Here is a 25,110-nt window from a genome sequence, read left to right on the forward strand (position 1 = left end):
CAATCGGGCCTCGAAGCCCATAACCAATAAAACCATCCGTCTCTAGTAGCAATTTCGGGTTCGTCCGAACTTGGAATCGAACGCGGTTTAAACCAGTAGATACGTATCGACGATATAAAAAACTTCCATGTTTTGGCCAAGTTCTGATTCAGACTGCACCGACAGTCAAAACACATCGAGTGTACATTTCGGTATACAAGGTTTAAAAGTATTTCTAACCTTGTATGTTTATCACCTGCACTATGTGTATGCTGATAATATTTAAAATCTTCCAAAAGCATGCCAAATCCAATCATTAACTGGCTAATGGACTAATCACATTAATTTAGTAAATCAAATCTAGCAAATCACATAAAAATCTTAGGGCTTCCATGAATATATAAATTGAAGTTGTATAAGATATTTAAGATGACTAATAATAAAATCAACCACGCCTAGACATCGGGTTTATAGGTTTTGTGCATGTAAAATGATCTAGACCAGCCATTATCTATTATTTGAAAGGCACCACCATGATTAGATGCATGCCTAGGAGTATTTGCTACCTACCTCACATGCCAGATCGAGTCATATGTGCGTCTTATACGGGCCTCTTTACTGCTTTCATACGTTTTTAATTTCCAGCAAATTATACCGGGAACTACATGAATGCCAAGATGAGATATAATCGAATATATGCAATAGATAAACATAACTAATAATCTAAGTACACGAGTTTTAGTAGAATGTCCACGAACCCAGTCTTTCGGTCCGTCGTACATAATTTCACCCATAAGCGAGTGAGGTTATCCAGACGATAGCAAAAATATTTCCTAGCTGAGTTAGGTGGCGACTCCATATTTTTCAAACTTTTCAGAATAGAGGTGTGCCATAAGTCTGGGGGAGCGGCCGCCGAAGCCCGGTTTGCTCACACTATCCATTAATTTTTATAAGGTCTAATGGTGAAAAAAGTCAAACCTTTACGATTTGTTATAATTTAAACCAACTTTTTATTTTTTGCAGTAATAGCCGAATTGCATTTTTTTTTAATAATAGCTAAATTGGTGGCTAAATTTGTTGTTTTTAATTAAAATATTAGGCTATTGTTATTTTTTAATGAATAATAATATATTAATTGTCAAAAGAAGTGGCAAAAAACTCAAAAAAAATTCATGTAAAAAATGCAATTTGGTTATTATTGCAACAATAAAATACAATTTGGCTATTGTTACAAAAATTAAAAGTTTTGGTTTAAATTGCAAAAAATCATACAGGTGTGGCTTTTTTCACCATTAAGCCTTTTTATAATAATATATGACTATATCTACATATATAAATAATTAAGGCTTAATTACTTAAAAACCACCCACCTTATAACTTTTTTTCATTTATACCATGACCTAGGAAAATTTTCAATTGTACCCTATTTTTGATTTTTATGTTTCATCTCTACCCTAATGAGTTGAATTGACCTATTTTCTTTTGAAAAAAAGTTTAAATTAATCCTTCATTTTTAACCTATATTTTAATAAAACGTTAATGTTAATCATTTATGTATCTTGTTTTTAATATTTTCATCTTTAAATTAATTAAATTATCAAAAAAAATTACTCTTGGGGTACAAACGAAACATAAAAATCGAAAATAGGGTACAATTGAAAATTTTCCTAGGTCGTGGTATAAATGAAAAAAAGTTACAAGATAAGTGGTTTTTAAGTAATTAGGCCAATAATTAATTATTAATATTTATGGTAAATTAAATGAGTTTTTTTAAAATTAAAGTATAACTAATCACTTATATTAAGTTTAATTTTAATTTAATTATTACTATTTGAATTTTATTTCTTGTAAAATAATTTTTGTATATCTTTCGAATCAGTCAAAACTGAAACTGTAAACCGAAATCAGCAAGAAACCGTCCAAGAGATGGTGCAGGGACAGTTCAAGTGTTTATTAACCCGTGAATTAGGAACCACCGGTTTGTGAACCGTGGTCATCCCTTACTTTTAAGTATAGTTTTTTTGAATATATATTTGGAGGCAAATGCTCTAAATTCAGACTCTTACTTGAGGTGTTCCACTAGTTTAAGATTTGCTGCTATACATCCTAACATTTTTCCTTGTTTACTGAATTTACAGTCAAATATTTAAAATTATAATATTAAAAGCATAACCCTACATAAAACTTTGACAATTTACAAGAATAAAAGATTTAAAAATCAAAGAATATCAAACTGAATTTAATTATAATAACAAATATTCTAACTGTCTGTTACACAATATAGATCGTACATATACAAAATTAAAGTTCTAGTAAAAATTAATTACTAATTAGACAGTAAATTCCACTCGAACCATTGACCTGAATAATGATTATTGGACAATAATTCTATGTCTTTCTCTTTTATCAATTCTTCTGGTTGATCTTCTAATAACTCATTTGCAAAATCTTTCACCCAATCGTTATTACAGTATCCGTCTTCTCGCTGACATTTTTTTGTGGATCGTCTCGGAATTACTTCGAGTGCAAGCACGATTTCTTGGGATTTAATCGCCCGCTCGCCATTTTTAGGGTTTAGAGTTCGATTATAATCTATAATCGGAGGCATCCTGTCGAATTCGAGCTTTCTTTTTCTCACCGGACTTGAATTTTTCTGTTTTGATTTGCAATTTGTGAAGCTGCCCATAACCTTCAATGATAAAAAAGTAATCAAAGTTAGAGAAATAATTATTTACGAAATTTAGAACAATTACTTGATTCTAAAACAGTAGAATTTGTAGAAATTAAATCAACTCTATTCAATTTTACGTACGACCCACATTATCATGTTACATGCACTTGTTTGAATAATGTTCTTCACTCCATTATAAATTTAAATATACTCAAAGATTCAATCTTTTTTCTTTGATCTAATTCAAGAAAATTAAAGAAAGCTTAATCTTTTCTGTTTTATCTTAATTAATCAAGAAATTTAAAGAAAGACGAGTTCTTTAATCTAATTAATCAAAAAATTTAAAGAAAGCCTAGTTCTTTTATCTAATTAATCAAGAAATTTAAAGAAAGAATTAATCTTTTTACTATTTTCTTATTACTCAGGAAATTTGAAGGAACTTGGGAAGAAATTGAAATTAAACCAGATTACTAACCTTAATTCCATTAATGTCTGCCATTAGGGTTTGAACGAAGAAGAACTCGGTAATTTTTCTTTTCTTTTTCTTTTAACTGCAAAGAAAATATTATTTGATGTATTAGATTTTACAAATCTATATATAACTCTGAACTCAGTCCCAACACAAAAAGGATTCTTAAATCAAAATGAGCTGTTTTAACGTATTTCTTATAATATAAATAAATATACTAATTTTTTTAATAAAATAAGAAGTTTTGTTAAGATAAAATTTTCGAAGCGGCGAATAGAAGCTAGCTAAATTAAGCCAAATTAGGAATTATATGAAAAGTGATATTTTCCTAAACGATCAAAGTTAATAGAATCACTTGGATTAATTCTACAATTGCTACCTAAACTTTATTTTATATATCAAATTGATATTTAGATTTTAAATTTAACATTCTTTTTGTAAACTCCAATTATATCATGCTGTCCTAGCATTTGGATTTCCCAAATCAGATTTCATATCAATTATACTATATTACACGAAGATAGAAAATTGAAATTAAAAATATTGAAATAGAAAAAAAAGTAAAACATCCACATTTTTTATTATAAACTTAAAATTTTATACATTTTTTTAAAGTGATCTCATGAGAACTAAATCTAAAATCTGAGATAATTTACACAACTATCCCTAAACTATTGTCTCTCTTATAAAACCGTGAAAATATTTTTTTTTTAATGAAACCGTGAAAATATTTTTATTCATATTTTTTGGCCTATATAAGACTTAAGTGGCTCGTTACGATGCTAGAATTGCCGAAAACACTACAAAAATTCCAGCAAGGATAACTAAATTACTAAATAAAAGTATAATTAAGAACTTTAATTTTTCTAAAGTGATTGATAACGGACCACTTTTTCAATAATGAACTCTACAATCAAATAAAGTTTTTTTTTGTGTGAAAGGAGTGAGTAAAACCCCAATTTAGATAAACAAAATTCACAATTAAACCAAAACAATAAAATCAAAAATCAGATATCATATTAGTACATCAAATGAAGTTTAAATAATAAAAGTGATGAATGAATAGTACCTAATGAGCGGTACATATTTTGCGTAGAAAGCTCCATGGGCTCCAAAACAATCATATAGCACCACCGTCGTCGTCATCATATCTCCACTCACCGCCGTCGCCGGCGTTCCACACACATTTTCGTCCATGGAAAGACTGCTGATAGGTACTGTGTGAAAAGAAGGTTTTAGGGTTTTGTGTTACTTATGATTTTCGATTTTGTTCACCAGTTTAGTATTAGAGATTTACGAAAAGAACAAATCTTGTGGGATTAGTAATATAGATGGGCACAATTACGTTTTAAATTATTTTTTTGTTAAATAAATTATTCAAAACGATATTTTTCTTATGAAATCTTGTGGATTTTAAAAATGATTTTCAAACTTTTTTGTAAATATAATTAGGGAAATTTATGTATTTATCTAAAAAAAAATAAAAAAAATTGCATTTTTTGAAAAATTGTAGAAAATACCTCACATTTTTTACATATTTATATTTTTACTCTTGGTATTTAAAATAATAATAATTTTACTCCGTCATCATATGACTATCATTATCATATGAGTATCATAATTTTTGAATAAAATTATTTTGATTTTATTCTGTTATCATAGAGGTATCATAATCTTTGACTAAATGTACATATTGAACCTTCACGTTTGGTTAGATTTTGCTAATGAACTTTTTTTTTGATGGAGGTGCTTAACGTTATAAAAAAAATTCATATCGGACCCTCTGAACCTAAAATGTCGTATGTCCATTAATAATTGGCAAATATGAACCATCGAACCTAATATATTATCGCTAAGTTGGCCAGTCACTAACAGACACGTGACATTTTAGGTTCGGAGGGTCCGATGTGAAATTATTTTATAACGTTAGGTACTATTATCGAAAAAAAAATTCATTAAAGTCCAAATTCAAAACCGAACCAAACGAGAGGGTTCAATCCGTATATTTGGCCATAATCTTTTTGTGAAACTATTTTACATATTTTATCATACCATTATCATTATTTTTATAAAAATTGACATGACATTGTCATAATATATTTTATCATAAAAAGTGTTATTATATTATTATCATGATGTACTTTATCATAACCTTACTATATTATTGTTATTATAGGATTAATTCATTTTAAGGTCCCTCAACTTTACGGATTTTTATCTGATCCCAAAACTTTCATTTAGACTTATCTGATCCTTTAACTTTATGTTTTTTATTTATTTGATCCCTAAACTTTCATTTGGGCTTATTTGGTCTCTCAACTTTGTGTTCTTTTTATTTTACTTGGTCCTGTAATTTTACATTTTTGAGGACCTGAAAAAACAAAAAATCAAAGTTCAGGGACATAAAAGAATAAATGGAAGTTCAGAAACCTGATAAACAAAAAATGTAAAGTTAAAGGATCAAATAGCACCACCGTCTAATAATCACCAATGACACTCCAACTTAGTTTCCCCTATCACAAAACCCCCTGAACTAAATTCTGGTCCGCTAAGCCCCTTAAACTTTACTTAATGATCAACTAAGCCTTTTTTGCCCAAAAACCGCTCCAAAAAACCGCCCAAAAAACCGTCCCTAGCCCTTTTTTTAAAAATGACCAAAATATCCCTAAAGTCAATAAAAAAACCAAACCAGCCTAACCTAACCAAATCAAAATCCCATATCCAACCAAATCAAACATAATCCATCCATCCAACCAACCAACTCAAACATTATGTTTAAATATAAAAAATGAAAAAAATCAAGATCAATTTTTTAGGTCCGAAAATTAAAATAAATTGTAAAAATCACCACAAACTGAGGGAAAAAATCAATAAAATTAAAAATGGAGCGACGACGGAGAATGACGAAGAAGAAGAGAAGAAATTGAGAAGAAATGGGGATATTAAATTCTGTAGGTCATCAGATTTTTCATAAATTATAGAAAAGTCACTAAACAAACTTTTCTTATAAAATGGTTATTAAACCATATCATTTGTTATAAAAGGGTTCACCCAAATAAAATGTACCATTTTCACGCTAAAACGCAACACTTTTGCTTACGTGACAAACCGAAATTATAAAAAGGGATATAGTTCAGTGATCTTTTAATAGTAAAAGGTATAATCCAATGAATTCTTTGTAATTCACGAAAGTTTAGTGTTTTTTTTTGTAACAACAGAACCATTTTTATAACAAAATGTACAGTTCACTAACTATTTTGTAAAAAAATATTTGTTTGGTGACATTTCTGTAATTTGAGAAAAATCTAGTGATCTACATAATTTAATATCCAAAAAAAATGGGAAGAATGAGAAGAAAAAAACATGCGAGAGAGAGTAAAAAAATAAAAACAAGTATAAGAGTAAAAATAAAAGTGTTTAAGGTAAAAATAATAATAATAATAACACGTCTTGTAATAAATAAATAAATAGATTATTTTTAACAACCTTATCATCTGAAAAACACCTCATCTTTTAGCACCAATTAGTTTGCACTCTCACCTTGGAAAATTGCCAATTTTTTCCAAATTTTCACCTTTCGTCTTTCAATTACACCCTCGAAGTATTAAATTGACATCTTTTTACTGAAAAAAGTTCAAATTAATACTTTATATTTCAAAAAATATTTTAAATAGTACCCAATATTAAAATTTTAAGAAAAATCATCTTCCCTAAAATTTCAAAAATTAAATTTTTATACATTAAATATAGATCAATTAAAAATATCATTAAATAATTATTCAAGCGAAAACCGTCACCCATTTTTTCTGATCACCGCCACCCATCCATTACCAGAAAATAATCCGTTTCAAAAATTTAAGAAATATTTAAAATAATTTTTTAAATATTAAATAATTAAATACTTATTTTTCATGAAATAATATTTTTAATTTTTTTTTAACTGGAGAAGACGATCGTTCGTCTTCTCCTACGGATAGACCCACTGTGGTGGGTCTGTTCAAGAATTGAACAAACCCACTCCAGTCACAGCCACCCATCTATTACCGGAAAATAATCCGTTCAAAAATTAAATAAATATTTAAAGTAATTTTTTACATATAAAATAATTATGTTTTTTTTAGAAAAATTAAAATTTTTTTAACTGGAGAAGACAACGTCTTCTCTGACGGACACACCCACTACGGTGGGTCGTTCTCAGATGGTCAGACCCACCGTGGTTGGTCTGTCCGCCGGAGAGGACGAAAATACGGTCATCTTTTTCGGTTAAAGAAATTATTTCTTAAAAATAAATAATTATTTAATATGTAAAGAAAATTATTTTTTATATTTATTTAATTTTTGGACGGATTAAGCTTCGGTGATGGATGGGTGTCGGTGACAGGAAAAAGGTGATGGGGTGGGTGGCGGTTTTCGGTTATGTAGTTTGATTTGAAATTTATTAATTTTTGAAATAGTTTTTAGGGAAGATGGCTAAATTATTGAAATTCTAACATTGAGGAATATTTAAAATATACGTTAAGATATAAAGTATTGATTTGAATTTTTTTCAAGTGAAAAGAGGTTAATACTTCGAGAGTGCAATTGAAAGACGAAAGGTGGAAATTGAAGATTTTACAAAGTGAGTGTGCAAACGAATTGGGGCTAAAACGTGAGGGGTTTTCAGAGGATAAGCGTTTTAAAATACCTGATTTTCAAATTTATGTACATCTTTTTCACCCATTAATCCATACTTTCCGTCGATAACCTTTTCACAAACATATTGCAAAAATACTTTACTATATATAAAAAGTTTAAACTCATTTTAGGTCATTTTGTACACACACAGCCACAATCTTTTTCTACTCTTTTCCTTTTAAAATTTTCTTTGAGTTTCTTTTTCTCTTCTGTTCGTCTACATCTCTTAACTTTCTCTTTCGTCCGTCTACTTTCGCTGCACATCGTTTTCTTCCATCTCGCAATCGTGCGTCTTCAAATGGATTTCTCATCGTGGTTTTATCGTTGTCACGTTTTTTCGGTGGATTTCTCATCACCACAATTCTTCCATTGATTTTCTCGTCATCACGTTTCTTCTAATGGATTTCTCGATATCGTTTTTGGATGTTTTGTAAATAGATTATTGTAGATCTAGTTTTTTTTATTTATAAAATTCTTCTATTGTTCATATAATTATTTTATCTTTTTCTTATAGATTTGTTTTTTTATTTTGATGCTACTGATTTTTTAAACGTTGAATTGATTTATGGTGTATTTATAGTGTATTTACGTTATAGTGTATTTCTGGTGTATTTGTAGTGTATTTCTGGTGTTTTTCTAATGTATTTATAGTTTTTAAAAATACTATAGATACACTATAAAAACATCATAGTTACACTTAAAATCACCATAATACGCTTTAAAAATAACATAGTTACACTAAAAATACGATAAAAAGGGTCAATTTCACTAAAGTACCAAATGTTTATGAGTTTTATCAGTCATAATCAAACCTCTCAAAATCGGCTACTTTAGCCCATTTTGGAATATTTGAATTTTTTTATAGTCATTCATGAAGCAAACCAAAAAATTTGTCATTTGTGAATTGGCTAAACTAACCGATTTGGAATGATATAGGATATTTGAAACTTTTTTTAGGAAAATCAATCAAAATTGGCTAGTTTAGCCCATTCGCGAATGATAAATTTTCCGGTTTAATTCATAAATGGTTAGAAAATGTTTCAAATATCCAAAAATAGGTTAAACTAGCCGATTTCGAAAGGCTTGGTTATTAATGATAAAAACCGCAAACGTTCAGTATTTTATTGGATGAACCCTAAAAAGAATAAAAAAACACTAGAAAAAATTTGTAAGAAAGGGCATAAATCAAGATATCTTTTGAAATAAAAAAAGTAATTTTTGTAAAAAAAAATACAACTTGTAAATATGTTTAAAAACAATTTAAAGTTGAAAATAAAATACAAAATAGCGTATTATAGGAAATTTTTTCAAAAATAAAAATGCAAAAAATGTGAGATATTTTTTCTATATTTTCTTTACTGTGATAGATTATTATATTATTTTAAACAATGTAGCATTAGTTTTGAATTTCTCATATAGTTAGACCTACTTACCTAAAAAAATCCACAACATTTATATTTTTTTACAAATTTAATCTTAATAAGTTTGTTTCAGTTTTAAAAATTGACAATAATTTTAACCAATTTAATACTGTGTATAGCTTAACATGTACTCTATTCATCCAAATAAGATTGTTCACTTTGAGAAATTCCTTTGTTCCAAACGCTTGTCCACTTATAAAAAGCAACAATTTTTAATCTCAATTTTTTTACACTACTCCCATTTAAAATCCATTAATGAAGTAAATTAAAATTGGAGTCTACACCCTCTTAAAAAAAATAAGAAATTGGACCCTATATTAAATAAGGGTATATGATGAGAAATGTAGTAAAAAAATTATAAAGTCCAAAATAATTAATTTTTTTAAGAAGATCTTTGTTTCTGTTTCCACATCACCGAGTAAACTTGCTCCACTTCGAACCCATATCGAACAAATTGCAGCTTTGGAATACATCCCTGAAATTTTTACATCATTTTATTCTCCCTCAGCTTTCAATCCATACGTTCATTTTGCCGTAGAATCTCGTTAAAACTCCCTCTCATGTATCTCCTTGTTCAGCTGAGTGATTTTACCTCCGTATACTATAATTTACATTTTCGTTCCTTTTCTTTAAATATAAAATGATATTGTCTTTGATTTTTATTTATGTTAATATTTTAGCACTTTTATTTTAATTTTTAGTGTTAATCAATTAAATTAAAAGACTTAACTATAAAAAATAAATTTTCAATTTAGTCCCTAAACTTAAATTAAAGTTATAAAGTCATTAAACTTCATATTAATATAATTTTTATTTATACCAATTAAAAAAATAAGTTTAAGAACTAAATTGAATTTTAATTTTGAGTATTTTGACTTAGTTGAGTAATATCAAAACTAATGGAAAAAAATAAAACATCAACGGAAATAAAAATTGAGAATCATGTTTTTCATTTTCAAATAAAGGAATGAATGTGTAACTCATGACATATATGGGGAACATATGGGAGTAACTTAATTTTAAAAATGTCACACGTATTAGACTTTTATTTATTTGAAGCACAACCTTTGAAAAATATTTTGACTTAATTTGTATAAATACATTTCAATTAAACAGATTTATTAAAGGAAAGTTCGATTTTTTTTTATTTCTAGCCAAGTCTTTTTTTTCCAATTGAAACATTTTTATCAAAATCATTATATTACAACTGACAAAATTATAAAAATTAAATATAAATAAAAAAGCGGATTATTTGCATATTAAATTTCAATGTTTCATCTTTTTAGCGATTTAATCTCGAGTTTTGAAATTTACATCACACATCCTATAACTAATTTGGTTATCGTTCCATACAAAACACCGCTGTTTGATACTCATTTATATCTTTAAATTTTGTGAAAACTATTATAGGCTACATAATGTCAAAAAATTGAAAGGTTGGAATGTGCAATGCACACTTAAAAAATGGTACTGAATCGCTAAAATAGTGAAATATTGCAATTTGATATATCTGAAAAAATCCTAAAGAATTATTTTTAAAAAAATTAAATTACTAACAATAATTAAAATATACTAATTAAAATTGATATTTTTCAAAAGTCTGGCCATAAATAAAAAAGAAAAAAAACATAAATCTGAATGTATTACACACTCCGTTCGGTAAGGATACAAAAAAGCAAATGGTTAAACCAAATACATTAAATTTACTACAAAATCATTATATAGTTTTTTCCAAGCATACGTGCAATTCATCTTTGGAGTAATAAAATAATTTCAAAGAATTATAAACATTTCTAGATTTGATGCCAAATGCCAAGCACTTGTTTGGAAACTAGTGGTGGGACACCACATTCAAACTCAGCCTAACATTTCTTGAGTGAAAATTATAAAATATGCAGTTCATATGCATACAAAGAGAAGAATACTAATGACATGTATTCTATCACTCGAATGCACAAACATGTTACAAAACTCTCTCATAAAGTTTTTAAACATGATCCTCCCCGTCATTAACTAGACTTTTTCAGTAGTCAAAATTTGTTTTGGAATATTTTTGATAAGTCAAATTCTGTCAAAAGAATGGGGGCAGATTTATGCTGAAACTGAACTCTGTAGGGGGTATGTACCCGGTCCAAATCACTGAAACAAAATTTTTATTTTATTTTAAAATCAAACTGAAATTTCAAACCGAACCGAAATAGTGGATTCATTCTATTTATTAGCTTGGTTCGTTAATTTTAGTATGATTTGCGCTAAAAAGTTAACTAAACTTTTTTTATATTTAAAACCAAACCAAGTCAAAAACCCAATTTCTTGTTCATAATATCAAACCACACCGAACCAAATTTGTCGGTTTGGTTATTCGGTTTAGTGTTACACACCTAGCACTCTGTCCATTCTTTCAAAAAAACTATTATTCTAATTTCTAGTCTCTACCTCACATTCTAATTTATAAGTTTACTTCTTCCAACTACTAATATAAATGTAAAGTCATCTAGCAAAATTAAGCATAAATACAGAGACAAACACAACAGAATAGGCAAAGAATTATTTATTGGCTTTTTCCCATACTACTTTATCTAGGCAATCTATATATCTTTCTCATGTTCTATACAGCACTATGCAATTGTAATTTCAGAACATTTTCTATAATTCTATATGCCCAACCTAGTAACCATCACTCAATCTGATTAACAGAAGAGGAAAAAAAAATGACTAGAGCAAATATACCTAATAGAGAGTAGTATAGTTTTTACTAACCAGAGTTGAACATTTGGTTACTCCTCCTGGTTTTGACAAAATTCAGCAAACACAGACAGCCTCTTCCTTGTACTTGGATCATAAAGAACTTTCTGAACATGAGCATCAAATTCTTCCTTCGATAATTCCGATTCATCTCCCGGTAAAGCACACTCAATGCCATCGTCAGAGGGAAACCAGGGTTTATAAATTGTATCAACTGTGGAGATTTTCTCGGGGAGTTCTGTTTGGGTGGAGAGATTGTCCGTTGCGGTTTGATCATTGAGAGTAGAGTTTAAGCTTTTCTTGGACGATTCTGAGTTGGTGTGCATTCTTTGTTTCCTGTAATGGCCAGTTTTAACATCTGGGCTGATAATGTCCAAACCAGGGTATTCAGATACATTGACGGTGCTGCTCATATGGATTCCTTCATCTCTCGGAGCCAATGGAGATGTAGAAGACTCCGGTGCGACTGCTTGCGCATATGATCTTGACGAAGATGACTTGAAAGAAGCATAAAGAAACAGTTAAAAACAGATAATTATAAGCACAATCTGTAACATTCATTTCAAATCTTTAAGTTTCAAGCATTAATTAATATCAAGATTTTCTTGTTTTAAAAGAATCAAGAAAATACAGGAATTTACTTCAGAATAGTTGAAACAAGCGGGTCGTACTTCTTCTTGTCCATGTGCAAACTGCAAAAAGATAACCCCAATTTCAATTATTCCATATCAAGATTCGTAAATTAAGCCATCCGACTCCGTTTCTTGAAATTCCGGTGGCCGGAAAATAACATTACAACAAGAAAGCAATGAACATACATTTCTTTTCACTACTGGTAAGCAGAGGCGAATAGTATTATTGCCTTTGGATCCAATAATTTTCATTTTTTTCCCTTCCTCCGCTTATGCCAAACACGCAGTAAAAAAAACAATGCGTCTTGCAAATTTATATAGTTTAATTAAATGTCTCGCCGACTTAGATTTTTTTTAAAGCCTAAATAGGTTATAAAAAAATCATTAAACTTAAAATTTATTTTTTCAGTTAATGTAACAGAGATGAATATTTTTTCTTTAAACTTCAATTCTTGTTAGCTAATCTGCGTCTGATTCCTAATATTTCTTTGCTTAATTGCATAATTCTAATAAGAAATGTAATTATCTACTCTTAATTTGCCGCCAAACATTATTTTAAGGCTTTCACAAATCATCAAATTCAACAGTAAAAAATCGATTAAAAGCTATCACAAATTCAAAAACCAATGTACTAACAAAAATTATAACAGAAATTAAACTAGAGATTAATCAAATTTGAAAATCTAACTTCCAATTTTGATGATAAACATCCACAAAATCTAATGGCTGTAAATTAATAAGAGAGACTTGCTTGATTCAAAACATCTACAGATTGAGTTCAAATTTCAACTATAATTTATTTTCAGCTTCTGATCACAAAATATATAGTCCTAAATTCGTTACTATGCGGCAACAATTTAATCTGACGGTTCTAAATTAATCATAGAAATGAACACGCAGAGAGGCATGATTTCTGATTTTTTGTGCTTAATAATCGATCATAAAATCTTATTTCAAAAGAATCATAGAATTCACACTGTTAAACGACGTAGTTTGATCGTACAAAAACAATCATGAAAGAGAGGGCTAGAAAGTAACCTGACATTTGGAACCGTAACGGCAATGTCCAAAATTCTCCCAAGAACGACACAGCTCACTCTTAAACGACGTAGGATCAGCATTGCCAGAGTTAAACGACGAGCCACAAGAATGAAACGACGAATGATCCGACGTCATTAGTTTATACCTGGAAGAGAACTTATTACTGCCTTTAGAAGACGCCGACGAATTCTCAACCAACACTCCGTCCATCACAAGCACATCATCATCCACTACTTTCATCGTCGGCGTCCGATACACAACCTTATGCGACGGCGACGGCGACATCATCATCACATTTTGTATGGAAGACAGCGACGAGAATGACGATCGTCTTCCGACGCTGTTACTTCCGGAAGAGGATTTGGTGGTGATCTCCGGAGATGAAAACGCGACGTCATTGTTGATCGAGGTGATCGGAGATCCGCCGGAGCAGAAGTATTTGATGAGAGCGGAGTTTTCGTTGTTGTTAAACTGTGTGTTGATCGGTGAAATGGCGCCGCTTAGGGATTTGAGTTTGGGCATCTTGTTGTTTCCGATTTTTTAATTGAGCTTCTGTTTGGCTGTTTATATAACACAGAGAGAGTAGCGAAGAAGAAAAGAGTAAAATTGTAATTTACTTTAATTTTTGAATTCAAGTTGGTAATTTTGAGATTCCCGCCTGACTTTCGGGTTGTTACCCTTTCCTCTCATGACAATATGGGCCGGGTCTTCGAGTAAAGATGGCTGATCAAAGGGAATGGATAATTGAAAGGCCTATATCCAACTTTAAGCCCCCAATCTGTTTTGCTAAGAAAAAATTGACCTTTATACGCTTTTTCCTTTCAAGTTATTTTGAAAATTTATTAGAAATATTCTCTTTTTAATTTATTTTGTAAATATATAATTTTTTTTATTTTTTTCTATTATTTTTAATTGTACTCTTATTTAAGTCTAATTTATTTACTCTTTTTGCATGTGAGATGTAGTCCTCTTGGCTACTCTCATAAATACATTCCTAGGAGGGCAAGGTTCGACCCCTCGTTTTGTTGTTTCCAAAAAATTAACCCCGCTAACTATATTTCTGTTAAAAAAAATTCTTATTTTTATTTTCTTGCACATATGTTATTTGCTTTATTCTTCCTTTTTTTCTTCTTTTTCTAGTTGTTAATCGTTTTTTTTTCTTTTTTTCAAATCTTCTTTAGTCTTCAAAATCTTCGCCTTTTTTGCATCTTTTCTTCTTTTTTTCTATCTTCTTATTTTTTTGTAATTTGTAATTTAAAATTCGACGGGTTCATCTATTGTGTCTAATATATTATGTTATTGTGGTACTAATGTTTTTTAAGATATTGACGCTTTATTTGGGTTAATGACAATTGTGTGTCTCTTTTACTAATTATTTCTCAAATTATCCATTAAAATAAAAAAATTACCATTTAGCGTCTTCCAGACCACGGAACTGTTCAGCGGTTTGTATAAACCGCGGAACAGTTCCGCGGTCTAGCTTACGTGGCTCCTCGCTGGCCAGTCAGGGAGGAGCCACATGGGCAAAACAAACCGCGGAACACTTCCGATAATAATGTTCAAAGTACAAAAAAAAAATCATCGAGGAGTCCTATCGTCATATCTGCTAGTGACCGGGAGGTACTTTGAACATTATTATCTGATGTAATAATATTTTTTTAATTTGTAATTTTTTGTTTATTAATTATGTTATTGTTATGAAGTATAAATTATATTTGAATACTTGTTAATATAATTATCTTGTAATATTTTATAAATTTATTTTTATAAAATGTTAAAAAAATTAACTAATTCAAACGTTTTAAATTTAAAAAGTTCAACAATTAAAACGTAAAAATTTTCAACCTATGAATTTTTTTTTATTTTTAAATAAATAAAAATATTAATTTAATTTTTTTTAAATGATTGGGAGGTTTTTCTCCCAACCATTAAAAATAAATCAAATGATTGGGAGAATTTTCTCCCAATCAATGCAGACATAAAACAACCCGCGGAACAATTCTGCGGGTTGCCACGTTGGACAAAGCAAACCGCGGAAATGTTCCGCGGTTTGCTTTGCCCATGTGGCTCCTCCCTGACTGGCCAGCGAGGAGCCACGTAAGCTAGACCGCGGAACTGTTCCGCGGTTTATACAAACCGCTGAACAGTTCCGCGGTCTGTAAGACACTAAATGGTAATTTTTTTATCTTAAGGAGTAATTTGAGAAATAATTAGTAAAAAAGACACAATTAACCCGCTGGAGTAAGAACACACAATTAATGTTATTAATTTTTATAACTTTTTTTTATTTTTTTATTATATTTTTTTAATATAGTCACCTATTCCTTTTTGTTTATAGGTGTCAATAATACTAGCTCAATAGTGCGTTAACTAGGGGTAATATAAAAGAAACTAACATTTGTTATTTACTAGAAATGAAAAAGAATTTTTAAATAAAAAAATAGTAAAAGTGGACAACTAGAACAGAGATAATATTATTTTCAAATAAATCTATAGTTTATAATACCAAATGAAGTTCAAGCCAGAACGTTTTAGTTTTTAGAACAAATCTTTTACAAGATTCTATAAATATCAATTTTAATCCAAATAGAATTCTAATAAGGTAAAATTAAACTTTTCAAAACCTCTGTAAATAAAATTTGATATTTTTTATTAAATTTCGTTTAGTTTAGTTTTTATAATTTTTTTATTGAAGCGAGTTATTTTTAAGACAAATTAATTTGATTTTTTCCATTCTCTTTGATAATACAATTTATTATTATTATTATTATTATTTTATTTTATTTTATAATGTCTAGCTAAATGTTTTAATTTAAAATATTATGAGTAGTATGGATGAATATATATTTATTATTTATATAGGTTTTATTATTGAATTTAATAATAATAATAATAATAATAATAATAATAGTTAATTGGCCAGTAATGTTGTATTGATTAGTAGATAAGGAATGAAAATTGATTGATTTAAAAGAGATGGGCATTGGTTAAAAAAAAAAGAGACGGGCATAATCAATTAAAACATAATCAAATAATTTTTTTTTCTTGTACATGCAAAACTGAAGTAATACATATTTATTCAATCTTAAAATATGATTCCTGAAATTTGATATAAATAAGAGCAAATTACTATAACACCCCTTATATTTGACATAATTTATACATTAATCCCTCTTATTTGAAAATCAAACGCTATGAACCCTCATTTTTGTTTCTGTCAACGATTTAGTCCTTTCATCCATTTTTGGTGTTAGTCAATAAAGTCAACAAAACTATATGGTCTCCCATTTTTATTTTTGTCAACGATTTAGTACCTTATTTTTGTTTTTGTCAACAATTTCATCCCTCATATTTGAAAATTAATTTACTTCTAAGTTCTTTGACTTTGTTAACTAACACCAAAAATGCACGGAGGGCCTAAACTGTTGACGAAAACAAAAGTGAGGGGCCATATAGTTTAATTTTTAAACAGGAGGGACTAAGATATTTATATCAAATATAAAGGGCCTTGTAGTAATTTTCTCTACAAATAAGAAGTTTAGAATAAAGAATCAATTCAATCTCTGAAGTTGACACGAAATAATAAAAAAGTCAGTTCTAGAAAAATCGAACAAACAACCCTCTAAAGTTGGTATTTTTATTTCAAAAACACCCTCCACAGTGTTTCTCTAAGAGTGAAACACACTCTTTATTGAAAAATAATAAGAAAATTAAAATGATATTTAATATTTATTTCATTCTTCAAATTGGTATTTAATAATTTTTAAATATCAATTATTTATTTATAATTTTTAAAGGCTAAATATCATTTTAATTTTAAATAAAAAATAGGGACCTATTCTACCCTTTTTTTCATTTTAATCAATTCTTCATGGAACCGCTGTGCTTCGCCACCAGTTGTTGCTGCTGCGATGAGGATGAACGGCCAAATCTTCGAGGTTCACCACCGGTTGCTGCTGTTGCGACGAGGACGAACGACCACCATCATTTTTTGTATTTTTGAACCCACTTGGACCACTACTGCTACGACGAACTGGATGATGCGGTTGCTGCAACTAATGGATGCTGGTGTGAACGGATGCTGCTGCGACGAAAGGCATGGCGGACAGAGACGAGACAAGACTAGAACGGTAGATAAATACGAACAGCATGATAGAAAAGACGAGACGACTAACAACGGGTTATTAGCCAAAATGGTACCCAACTTTTTATACTGTGTATTAAAATGGTAGCCAAACTTTAATTTATATCGTTTTGGTATAATAACTTCTATTATTTATTTCAGGTCAGTTTTTTTACAAAATTCAGCCATTTATAATGACGTGGCACCCGAAATAATTTTTTTGACTTATTCGTTTTCACATCAAATGACAAATCAAATAACGAACAAGTACAAATCTAATAGTAGAAGTTATGGTCAACCAAATGTGTCAATCTGATGTGAAAAAAATAAAAAATAAATATCTTTTCCGACTGCTATGCCATTAAAAGTTACCGGATTTTATAAAAAAAAAACTGATCTGAAACAAATAGTAGAAGTTATAGTACCAAAAAGGATACAAATTAAAATTTGGATACCATTTTGATACAAGGTACAAAGGTTGGGTACCATTTTTGCTAATAATCCACTACCATCAAACAAAGACGGTATGACAAACAACATGGCCGACAAAGATGAGACGAGAGCGACATACGACACAAAAAGATCAAAGAACGAAGAACCGTCGAGACCAACAAGACCAATAGCCGCCATCGAGACCAGCAGCCAGACCATGCTCTTTGGTCTGCTCCTACTACTGCTACGTTCGTTGCTTATGCTCTTTGGTTCGTTGAAGCTCGTCAGAAGATGGTAAAGGAGATTGTTGTCAATGGTGGCGGTGGATGTGGTTGTCGATGGTTAGTTAGACTAGTTAGGGTTAATTATGAGTTTTGGTTTAGTTAGGGTTTAATTAAAATTAATTAGGGTCAATTTTTTAATAGGTAACCTAGTCTCTCTTTTGTCAAAATTTGAAATGGTTTGTCTAACAATTAATAAGAGGTTTTTGTCCAATTATTTTAACATGGGCGTTTCTAATACTTCATGCCAATTTTAGGACTCTTATTTTGAAAAGTTAAACATTTATCAAAACCCAATTTAGGATTTCTTATTTCATTTACAACCAAATATTATACATTATCCATAAATACTCATGCAATTAAAATATGAACTCCTAGCTAAATTTTTAATATCCCAAAATTGCAATATCAATAGAGGGCCAAGAAAGCCTAAATAATTATTGCCCCTCATCTTGCCCTTACCATAATGAAATAAAAATTTAAAAATCAAACAGATATATATATATATATATATTGTCTATTTTTTCAGTACAATTTATAGATATATATTGTCTATTTTTTCTTTTTCTTTGAACAGTCAATTTCCAAACTAAACCATGCCAAGACAATTTCCAAAGGTGGGCATGTTTCCACATTCACTTGCAACGACACGATGGATTTTGATTTTCTTTCTTAAATCTTTTGCAACTAAACTTTATTTCTTTTCACCACTACGTAAAATATGTCCCAATAGGACGATCCCATTTAAAATTTACTATTATAGTATTTAAAAGACTTGAAAAAAATTAATTTTTTCTATTATTACAAAATTTTTAAAATAATAATTGTATTATAATTAATAAAACTGTTATTGAGATACATTTTGGGAAAAACTAATAAAATCTATTAAAATTCACTAGATTTAACAAGTTAGATGTGATCATAACGTAAAAATCTTAAGATTTGTTCAAGTCCGGGTTTAGACGTATATCAAACTCTTTAGGTCATTGAATTTTTATTTAGTTATAAAAAGAGTGCTATATTTTATTTTTTATTTCTTTTTTGTTAACAAAATTATCATTTTTTTTCATCAGAAGGTTACCTGTCGGAAAATCACTATATTAATTTAAGTATTTTTTTTTTAAAAAGTTATCAAACTATAAATTTTATTTCAAAAAAAATACTAAATAATGAATTTTATTTTAAAAAGGATGCTAACTTTTAAATAATGTGGCATACATCGTTCAATAAGTCACCAGATTGGCATCCTTTCCTGCAATTGACTTCCTGGTAAAGCAAATTGATAACTTTGATAATCAAAGAAAAAACAAATATTGTATCATTTTCTAACGAAATGCAAGTTCAGTAACTAACAGAGTTTAATATCCGGCTTCACTAAAACCTATGATTAAGGCCTCATATTTTATATATATTGGTATTTTTAGTGATAGGTGTTGTAGTTTTGTATTTAAAAATTAATTGAACACTTTAGTAACAGGAGTTGTAATTTTCGAGGGAAATAATATATAATTTGTATGTTTTTAATCATATAGGCCTCGATCTCTCTCTCTATTTTATCTAATAAAAAAGTATTGGAATCTCTTAATTTTATTTTGAACTTGAGAGGATTATATTCATGATTTACACCGTTCATTGTAAAATGAACGATTTAGATTAAAAAAAATACAAATCTAATTAAATTAATCTATGAATATATTTTAAAAATATGTATTTGTACACACATGCGGACGAACACATTCTCATAGATATAATAAAAAAAAGTACACCTCTAAATTAAACTATACGTTAATGAGAAAAATCAAATTATTTATATATTTTTTATAGACAAACCATATTTACTCTTTCATCCTATTAACTTTTAGTTTTCTATTCTCTTGCCTTTTCCTATTCGAACTAATTTAATCGTCGTAGTAAACATACAAAACGTTTTTTTCATGTCTCGTTAACGTTTGTTTTTCACTACAAGATCTAATCATATCCTTAAAGATACATCCAAATATTCAATAATTCAACAATAATATTATAAATTAAAAATGTATACACCAATCAAAATCATTATAATAAACATATATATATATATACACATTTATAAATTTTGTGTAATTTATTTATACAACAATATTTTTTCTTTACTTTTAAATTTGATGTGATAAGAGTAATGACATGTCCATTTTCTACCTTGAATTCTTGACGTTGTGGGTGTGGTTGTCCATTAGCAATAGGAGACATGAGAATATATACACGTGAGAAGATGAATAGATTTTTATATTCTTGTTTCTTCAAAAGCTTCCTTTTTTTTTCTCTTTTTTTCTTTTCTCATTCAAATATGCTTTCTTTTCTTTTCATATAGCACATGAATGGTCAATGTGACCCTAAATCACCCTGTCAATTTTCATCACTCTTCCGAGTACAATACTAACCCTAACCCTACCAAAATGAACAATTTTGAAATTGCAAAGTCGCTGATTTTTACCATATATATGAATAGTAAGTTTTGCTTCAAATAGTTTAGTTGATAGAAGGAAGAATATAAATTTATAGTTCAAATGATCAAACATGTCTCTTTATTTCTGAATTTTTCTTTTTCGCACTTGATTATATGTTATTATAAGAAGAAATGAATTATTAAACGTTTAAATTTGAAATTTATTTAATTCAATTATCTATCTCATAATTCATTAATTCAAAAATTCATACATGTTAACTTTTTTTATGAATAATATGTATATAAAAGGCCACGAGAAGTGGCAAAAGACCTTAACTCTAAGCTTTCGCACAAGAAGTGGCACACACAGGGTGGCACAATAGAGGATACGATTCAGAAAAAGGCCTAAAAGAACACAAAGTCAAGGGTCTGAAAAGAGAATACAAAAAGGATTTCTAAAGAAATCTAGACCGGAATAACAAAACTCCCTATTGTAACACTTGTAATAAAAGTTGCATTAGTAAAACAGTTTAAAATCATTATCCCCTTACTATAATCTTTATGCTGAAAGACTCTGATATTTCTGTATTTTCATATCACAAAAATCAAAAAAGAGAAGACTTGCCAAAGTTTCCAATACGGCCCTTTAGGAACGATATCCACCCATTGAGACATAAACTCTCCAAAAGATCTAGTAAAGGACCAAACCACATTAAATTTTTGTAGAACACTGCACCAAATGCCTTTAACGAAATTACAATAAATGAGAATATGAGATTGAGTTTCCACCACACCACAAAGTAAGCATAAGGAGTTATCAACCGAGACAATAGAATAAACAGCCAAAAAAATCCAGAAATGCAAAACTAGCGAAATAAAAAAATTGACTTTCGGTGGCGCATATGATATCCAAACCGAAGAGAATAAAAACTTCTTATCGTTAAAATAAAAAGCACCTAGATCAGCAGCTGGTTCCCGCCCAGCAACATCTTCCAAATTGTGAAGAAGTAAACGAACAACAGGTTGTTCTCTCTTATTGGCAGCAGCAGGTCTTGAACGGATTTGGTCCACAACACGCACTCTATTCGGAACAGTAGCAGTTGAAATGAACGTGGACACACCTTCTTGTTGAAGGCTTTTGACATTCTGGCTTGATAACACTCCAATCTTTGTTGTGCTTCCAACCCCTTCTCATCTAGAGCTTCCAATTCTTTCAGGCGCAAGCGTGCATTTTCATCACTAGAAAGGCCTTCTTGGATGGCGATCCTTAGAGATGGAACTTGACATTCTAACGGTACTACAGCTTTTGTACCATACACAAGTGAATATGGAGTTGCCCCGGTTGCTGTTCTATGTGTAATACGATAAGCACATAAAGCTTCTCCTGGCCTTTCATGCCAATCTCTCTTAGTGCGGCTCACATTCTTCTTAAGCAAACTGCATAAGGTTTTGTTGAAAGCTTTCGCGAGACCATTGGCTGGTGCATTATACACGAATGAGTTGTATTGTTCGAATTTGAATTCCACACATAACGTGTCCATAGCCTTATTGGAGAATTCTTTTCCATTATCCGTGATGATGTAACGCGGAGTTCTATGACAAAAAATGATGTGGTTCTTTATGAAGCTCACTACCACTTCTTTCTTGACTTCCTTGAGCAGTATGGCTTCAGCCCATTTGAAGAAGTAGTCAGTTGCAGATAGTATCTAGAGATGCCCTCCATAAATTTTTGGCAGAGGACTAACAACATCTAATCCCCAAGCATCAAAAGACCAAAAAGCAACAGTTGGATGAAGCGGCTCATGAGGTTGACGAATGATATTTTCATAGAATTGACATCCTTGGCACTTCTTAGCATACTCCATATAGTCTTTTACCATTATAGGCCAATAATAGCCCATTCTTTTGATATGGAAATGAAGTTTAGGACCTGATTGATGGGCTCCACACACCTCTGAGTGCGCTTCTTCCAACGCCTTTATGGCTTCTTCATCATCTAGACACCGTAACCAAACATCATTAAAAGAGCGACGATAACGAGTATTTTTAAAGTAAACAAAGCGAGATGATCTTCGTTTTACTTCTGCCCCCCCAATTATCAAGTACGAACTCTAAAATAACCCACCGCTTACAAACAATTACTTGAACTTCTGTGTTTGAAAGAGTTAAAGTTGCTGCAAGATTAGCCAATGCATCTGCTTGCTTATTTTCTTTTCTAGGTACATGTTCAATGTTGATGATATCAAACCTCTCGATTTGTCTATTAGCATGTTGAAAGTATGGTATCAACTCAGGTTTCTTTACCTCATAAATTGAAAGAAGTTGGTTGACCACCAATTTTGAATATCCAAACACATTGATATGATCGATGTTCATCACAATCGCCACATCAAGATCTAGTATCAATGCTTGATATTCAGCTACATTATTTGAGCAATTCTGCGCGAAGTTGAAAGCATATGGAAGAACTTCCCCTTCAGGAGAGATGAAACACCGGCCCCTGCACCATTTTGACAAGCAGCTCCATCAAAGTACATCTTCCAAGGCGAGCTTTGAATGAGAAATACATCCTCATCCGGAAAGTCATTGGAGAACTCCCAATTATCTGGAATAGGAGGATCAGCTAGAAAGTCTGCAAGCGCTTGACCCTTGACTGCCTTTTGAGAAACGTAGCTTATATCAAATTTTTGCAGTAAAAGAGCCCATTTCGCCAATCTACCCGAAAGGACTGGTTTTGACATGACGTACTTGATTAGACCAGCCTTAGAGATTAGTTGAATTTGATGAGCTTGTAGATAGTGTCTGAGTTTCTTAACTGCAAACATCAATGTCAAACACATCTTCTCAATTGGGGTGTAATTTAACTCAGTCCCATTTAAAGTTCAAGTAATACCCGTATTTATCCTAAAATGTTTATCAATTTGAGACGGAAGGTTATATGATGTGTCACTGCAATTAAAATAAAGCTTAAATGCAACAAAAATCACCAACTTCTGCGTGTTTTTAGTATTTAACATAATCGTTTAATTTTGGCAAAAAAGTACATAAACTTTCAAAATTTTGCAATTAAAGACACATGCACTATTTTGGATGTAAAACGACACCGTTTTAAATTAAAACGGCGCCGTTTTGGAAGTAAAATGACACTATTTTTCAAAAAAAAAACACTTGGTCTTAATTGCAAAAAATTAGAAAGTTCATGTTAAATACCAAAAATTGGAAAGTTCATGTTAAATATGCAAAATTAAAAGATTTTGGTGCATTTAAGCCTTAAAATAAACACAATAATGAGTCATTCTTATCCTTATAAAAAGTAACACTTCTCTTGCAAGTACGAAAAATTCTTAGGTAGACCAAGTCTATCAGGTCATACGTATACTAAGTCAATCACGTTATAACATTCCATTAAAATGATGGCAAATATGTAATATCATTATCAAAATTTAAATATATTTATTACATATTTGCCATCTTAAATTTGGAATAAGTTTTAGCCCGAATTTTCTTCAGAAATTTTTAAATCTTTTTAAATTTAAAAAAATTATTTAAGAAAAGAAGATAGAATTTATGGTGAAGTTAAAATTAAAAGAACATTTAACAACTATCGGAAAAATAAAAATGAACTAAATTATCAATTAGAATTTAGCTGGGCTATTTTTTTTTAATTCCACTATCTTTAGTATAAACTTTTTATAGTTACACACAAAAAGATTTAAATGGCAATTTGTCCCCTTAACTTATAAGCAATAGGCCATTAATATATAAATTAATTTTGTGGGCAAATTAATCACGAACTTGATAGTTTCGGGCAATTAACCTCATTTGGGCAAATTAGCTTATAAATTGAGGGGGCAAATTGCCAATTTAGGGAATAATTAGCTTACAAGTTGAGGGGGCAAATTGCCAATTTAGGGAATAATTAGCTTACAAGTTGAGGGGGCAAAATTGTCAAAATAAGATTGAATGCCCATAATCAACAAATTCATGACTAATTTGTCCATAAAATTAATTTATGTGTTAATTGTCTGTTATTTACAAGTTGAAGGGGCAAATTGCAACTTAAGTCCACACAAAAATCAACCCCTCTTATTGAATATTTATTGTTGTCATGAAACTTGAAATATATAAATTGATTGACAAAGTTAAATACTTAAAAATCATAAAAGTTTCTTAAACTATTTTTTTAAATAGGGAGTATATCAAAGTCTTAAATTCTC

At 29.8% G+C, this 25,110-nt stretch overlaps 3 protein-coding genes across 3 annotated transcripts; all 3 read right to left on the reverse strand.

Annotated features, from left to right (window-relative positions):
* Positions 1-2,203: 2,203 nt before the first annotated feature.
* On the reverse strand, positions 2,204-3,270 carry LOC126666061 (uncharacterized). Its single transcript, XM_050359018.2, has 2 exons — positions 3,126-3,270; positions 2,204-2,668 (listed from the first exon to the last, which is right to left on the reverse strand). The coding sequence occupies exons 1-2, from the start codon at positions 3,147-3,149 to the stop codon at positions 2,306-2,308; spliced, it is 387 nt and encodes a 128-aa protein (XP_050214975.1). The 5' UTR covers positions 3,150-3,270; the 3' UTR covers positions 2,204-2,305.
* Positions 3,271-11,750: 8,480 nt separating this feature from the next.
* On the reverse strand, positions 11,751-14,227 carry LOC126664765 (uncharacterized). Its single transcript, XM_050357308.2, has 3 exons — positions 13,630-14,227; positions 12,601-12,651; positions 11,751-12,456 (listed from the first exon to the last, which is right to left on the reverse strand). Exons 1-3 carry the CDS (start codon positions 14,152-14,154, stop codon positions 11,992-11,994), a joined length of 1,041 nt encoding a protein of 346 aa, XP_050213265.1. The 5' UTR covers positions 14,155-14,227; the 3' UTR covers positions 11,751-11,991.
* A 4,578-nt stretch (positions 14,228-18,805) lies between these two features.
* Positions 18,806-23,733, reverse strand: LOC126674900 (uncharacterized). Its single transcript, XM_056104946.1, has 9 exons — positions 23,400-23,733; positions 23,026-23,313; positions 22,610-22,889; positions 22,015-22,486; positions 21,850-21,925; positions 21,519-21,623; positions 21,225-21,298; positions 19,687-19,734; positions 18,806-18,925 (listed from the first exon to the last, which is right to left on the reverse strand). The coding sequence occupies exons 1-9, from the start codon at positions 23,731-23,733 to the stop codon at positions 18,806-18,808; spliced, it is 1,797 nt and encodes a 598-aa protein (XP_055960921.1).
* Positions 23,734-25,110: the final 1,377 nt, after the last annotated feature.

The sequence above is a fragment of the Mercurialis annua genome, linkage group LG1-X (assembly GCF_937616625.2).
Source record: "Mercurialis annua linkage group LG1-X, ddMerAnnu1.2, whole genome shotgun sequence".
Lineage (NCBI taxonomy): Eukaryota > Viridiplantae > Streptophyta > Magnoliopsida > Malpighiales > Euphorbiaceae > Mercurialis > Mercurialis annua.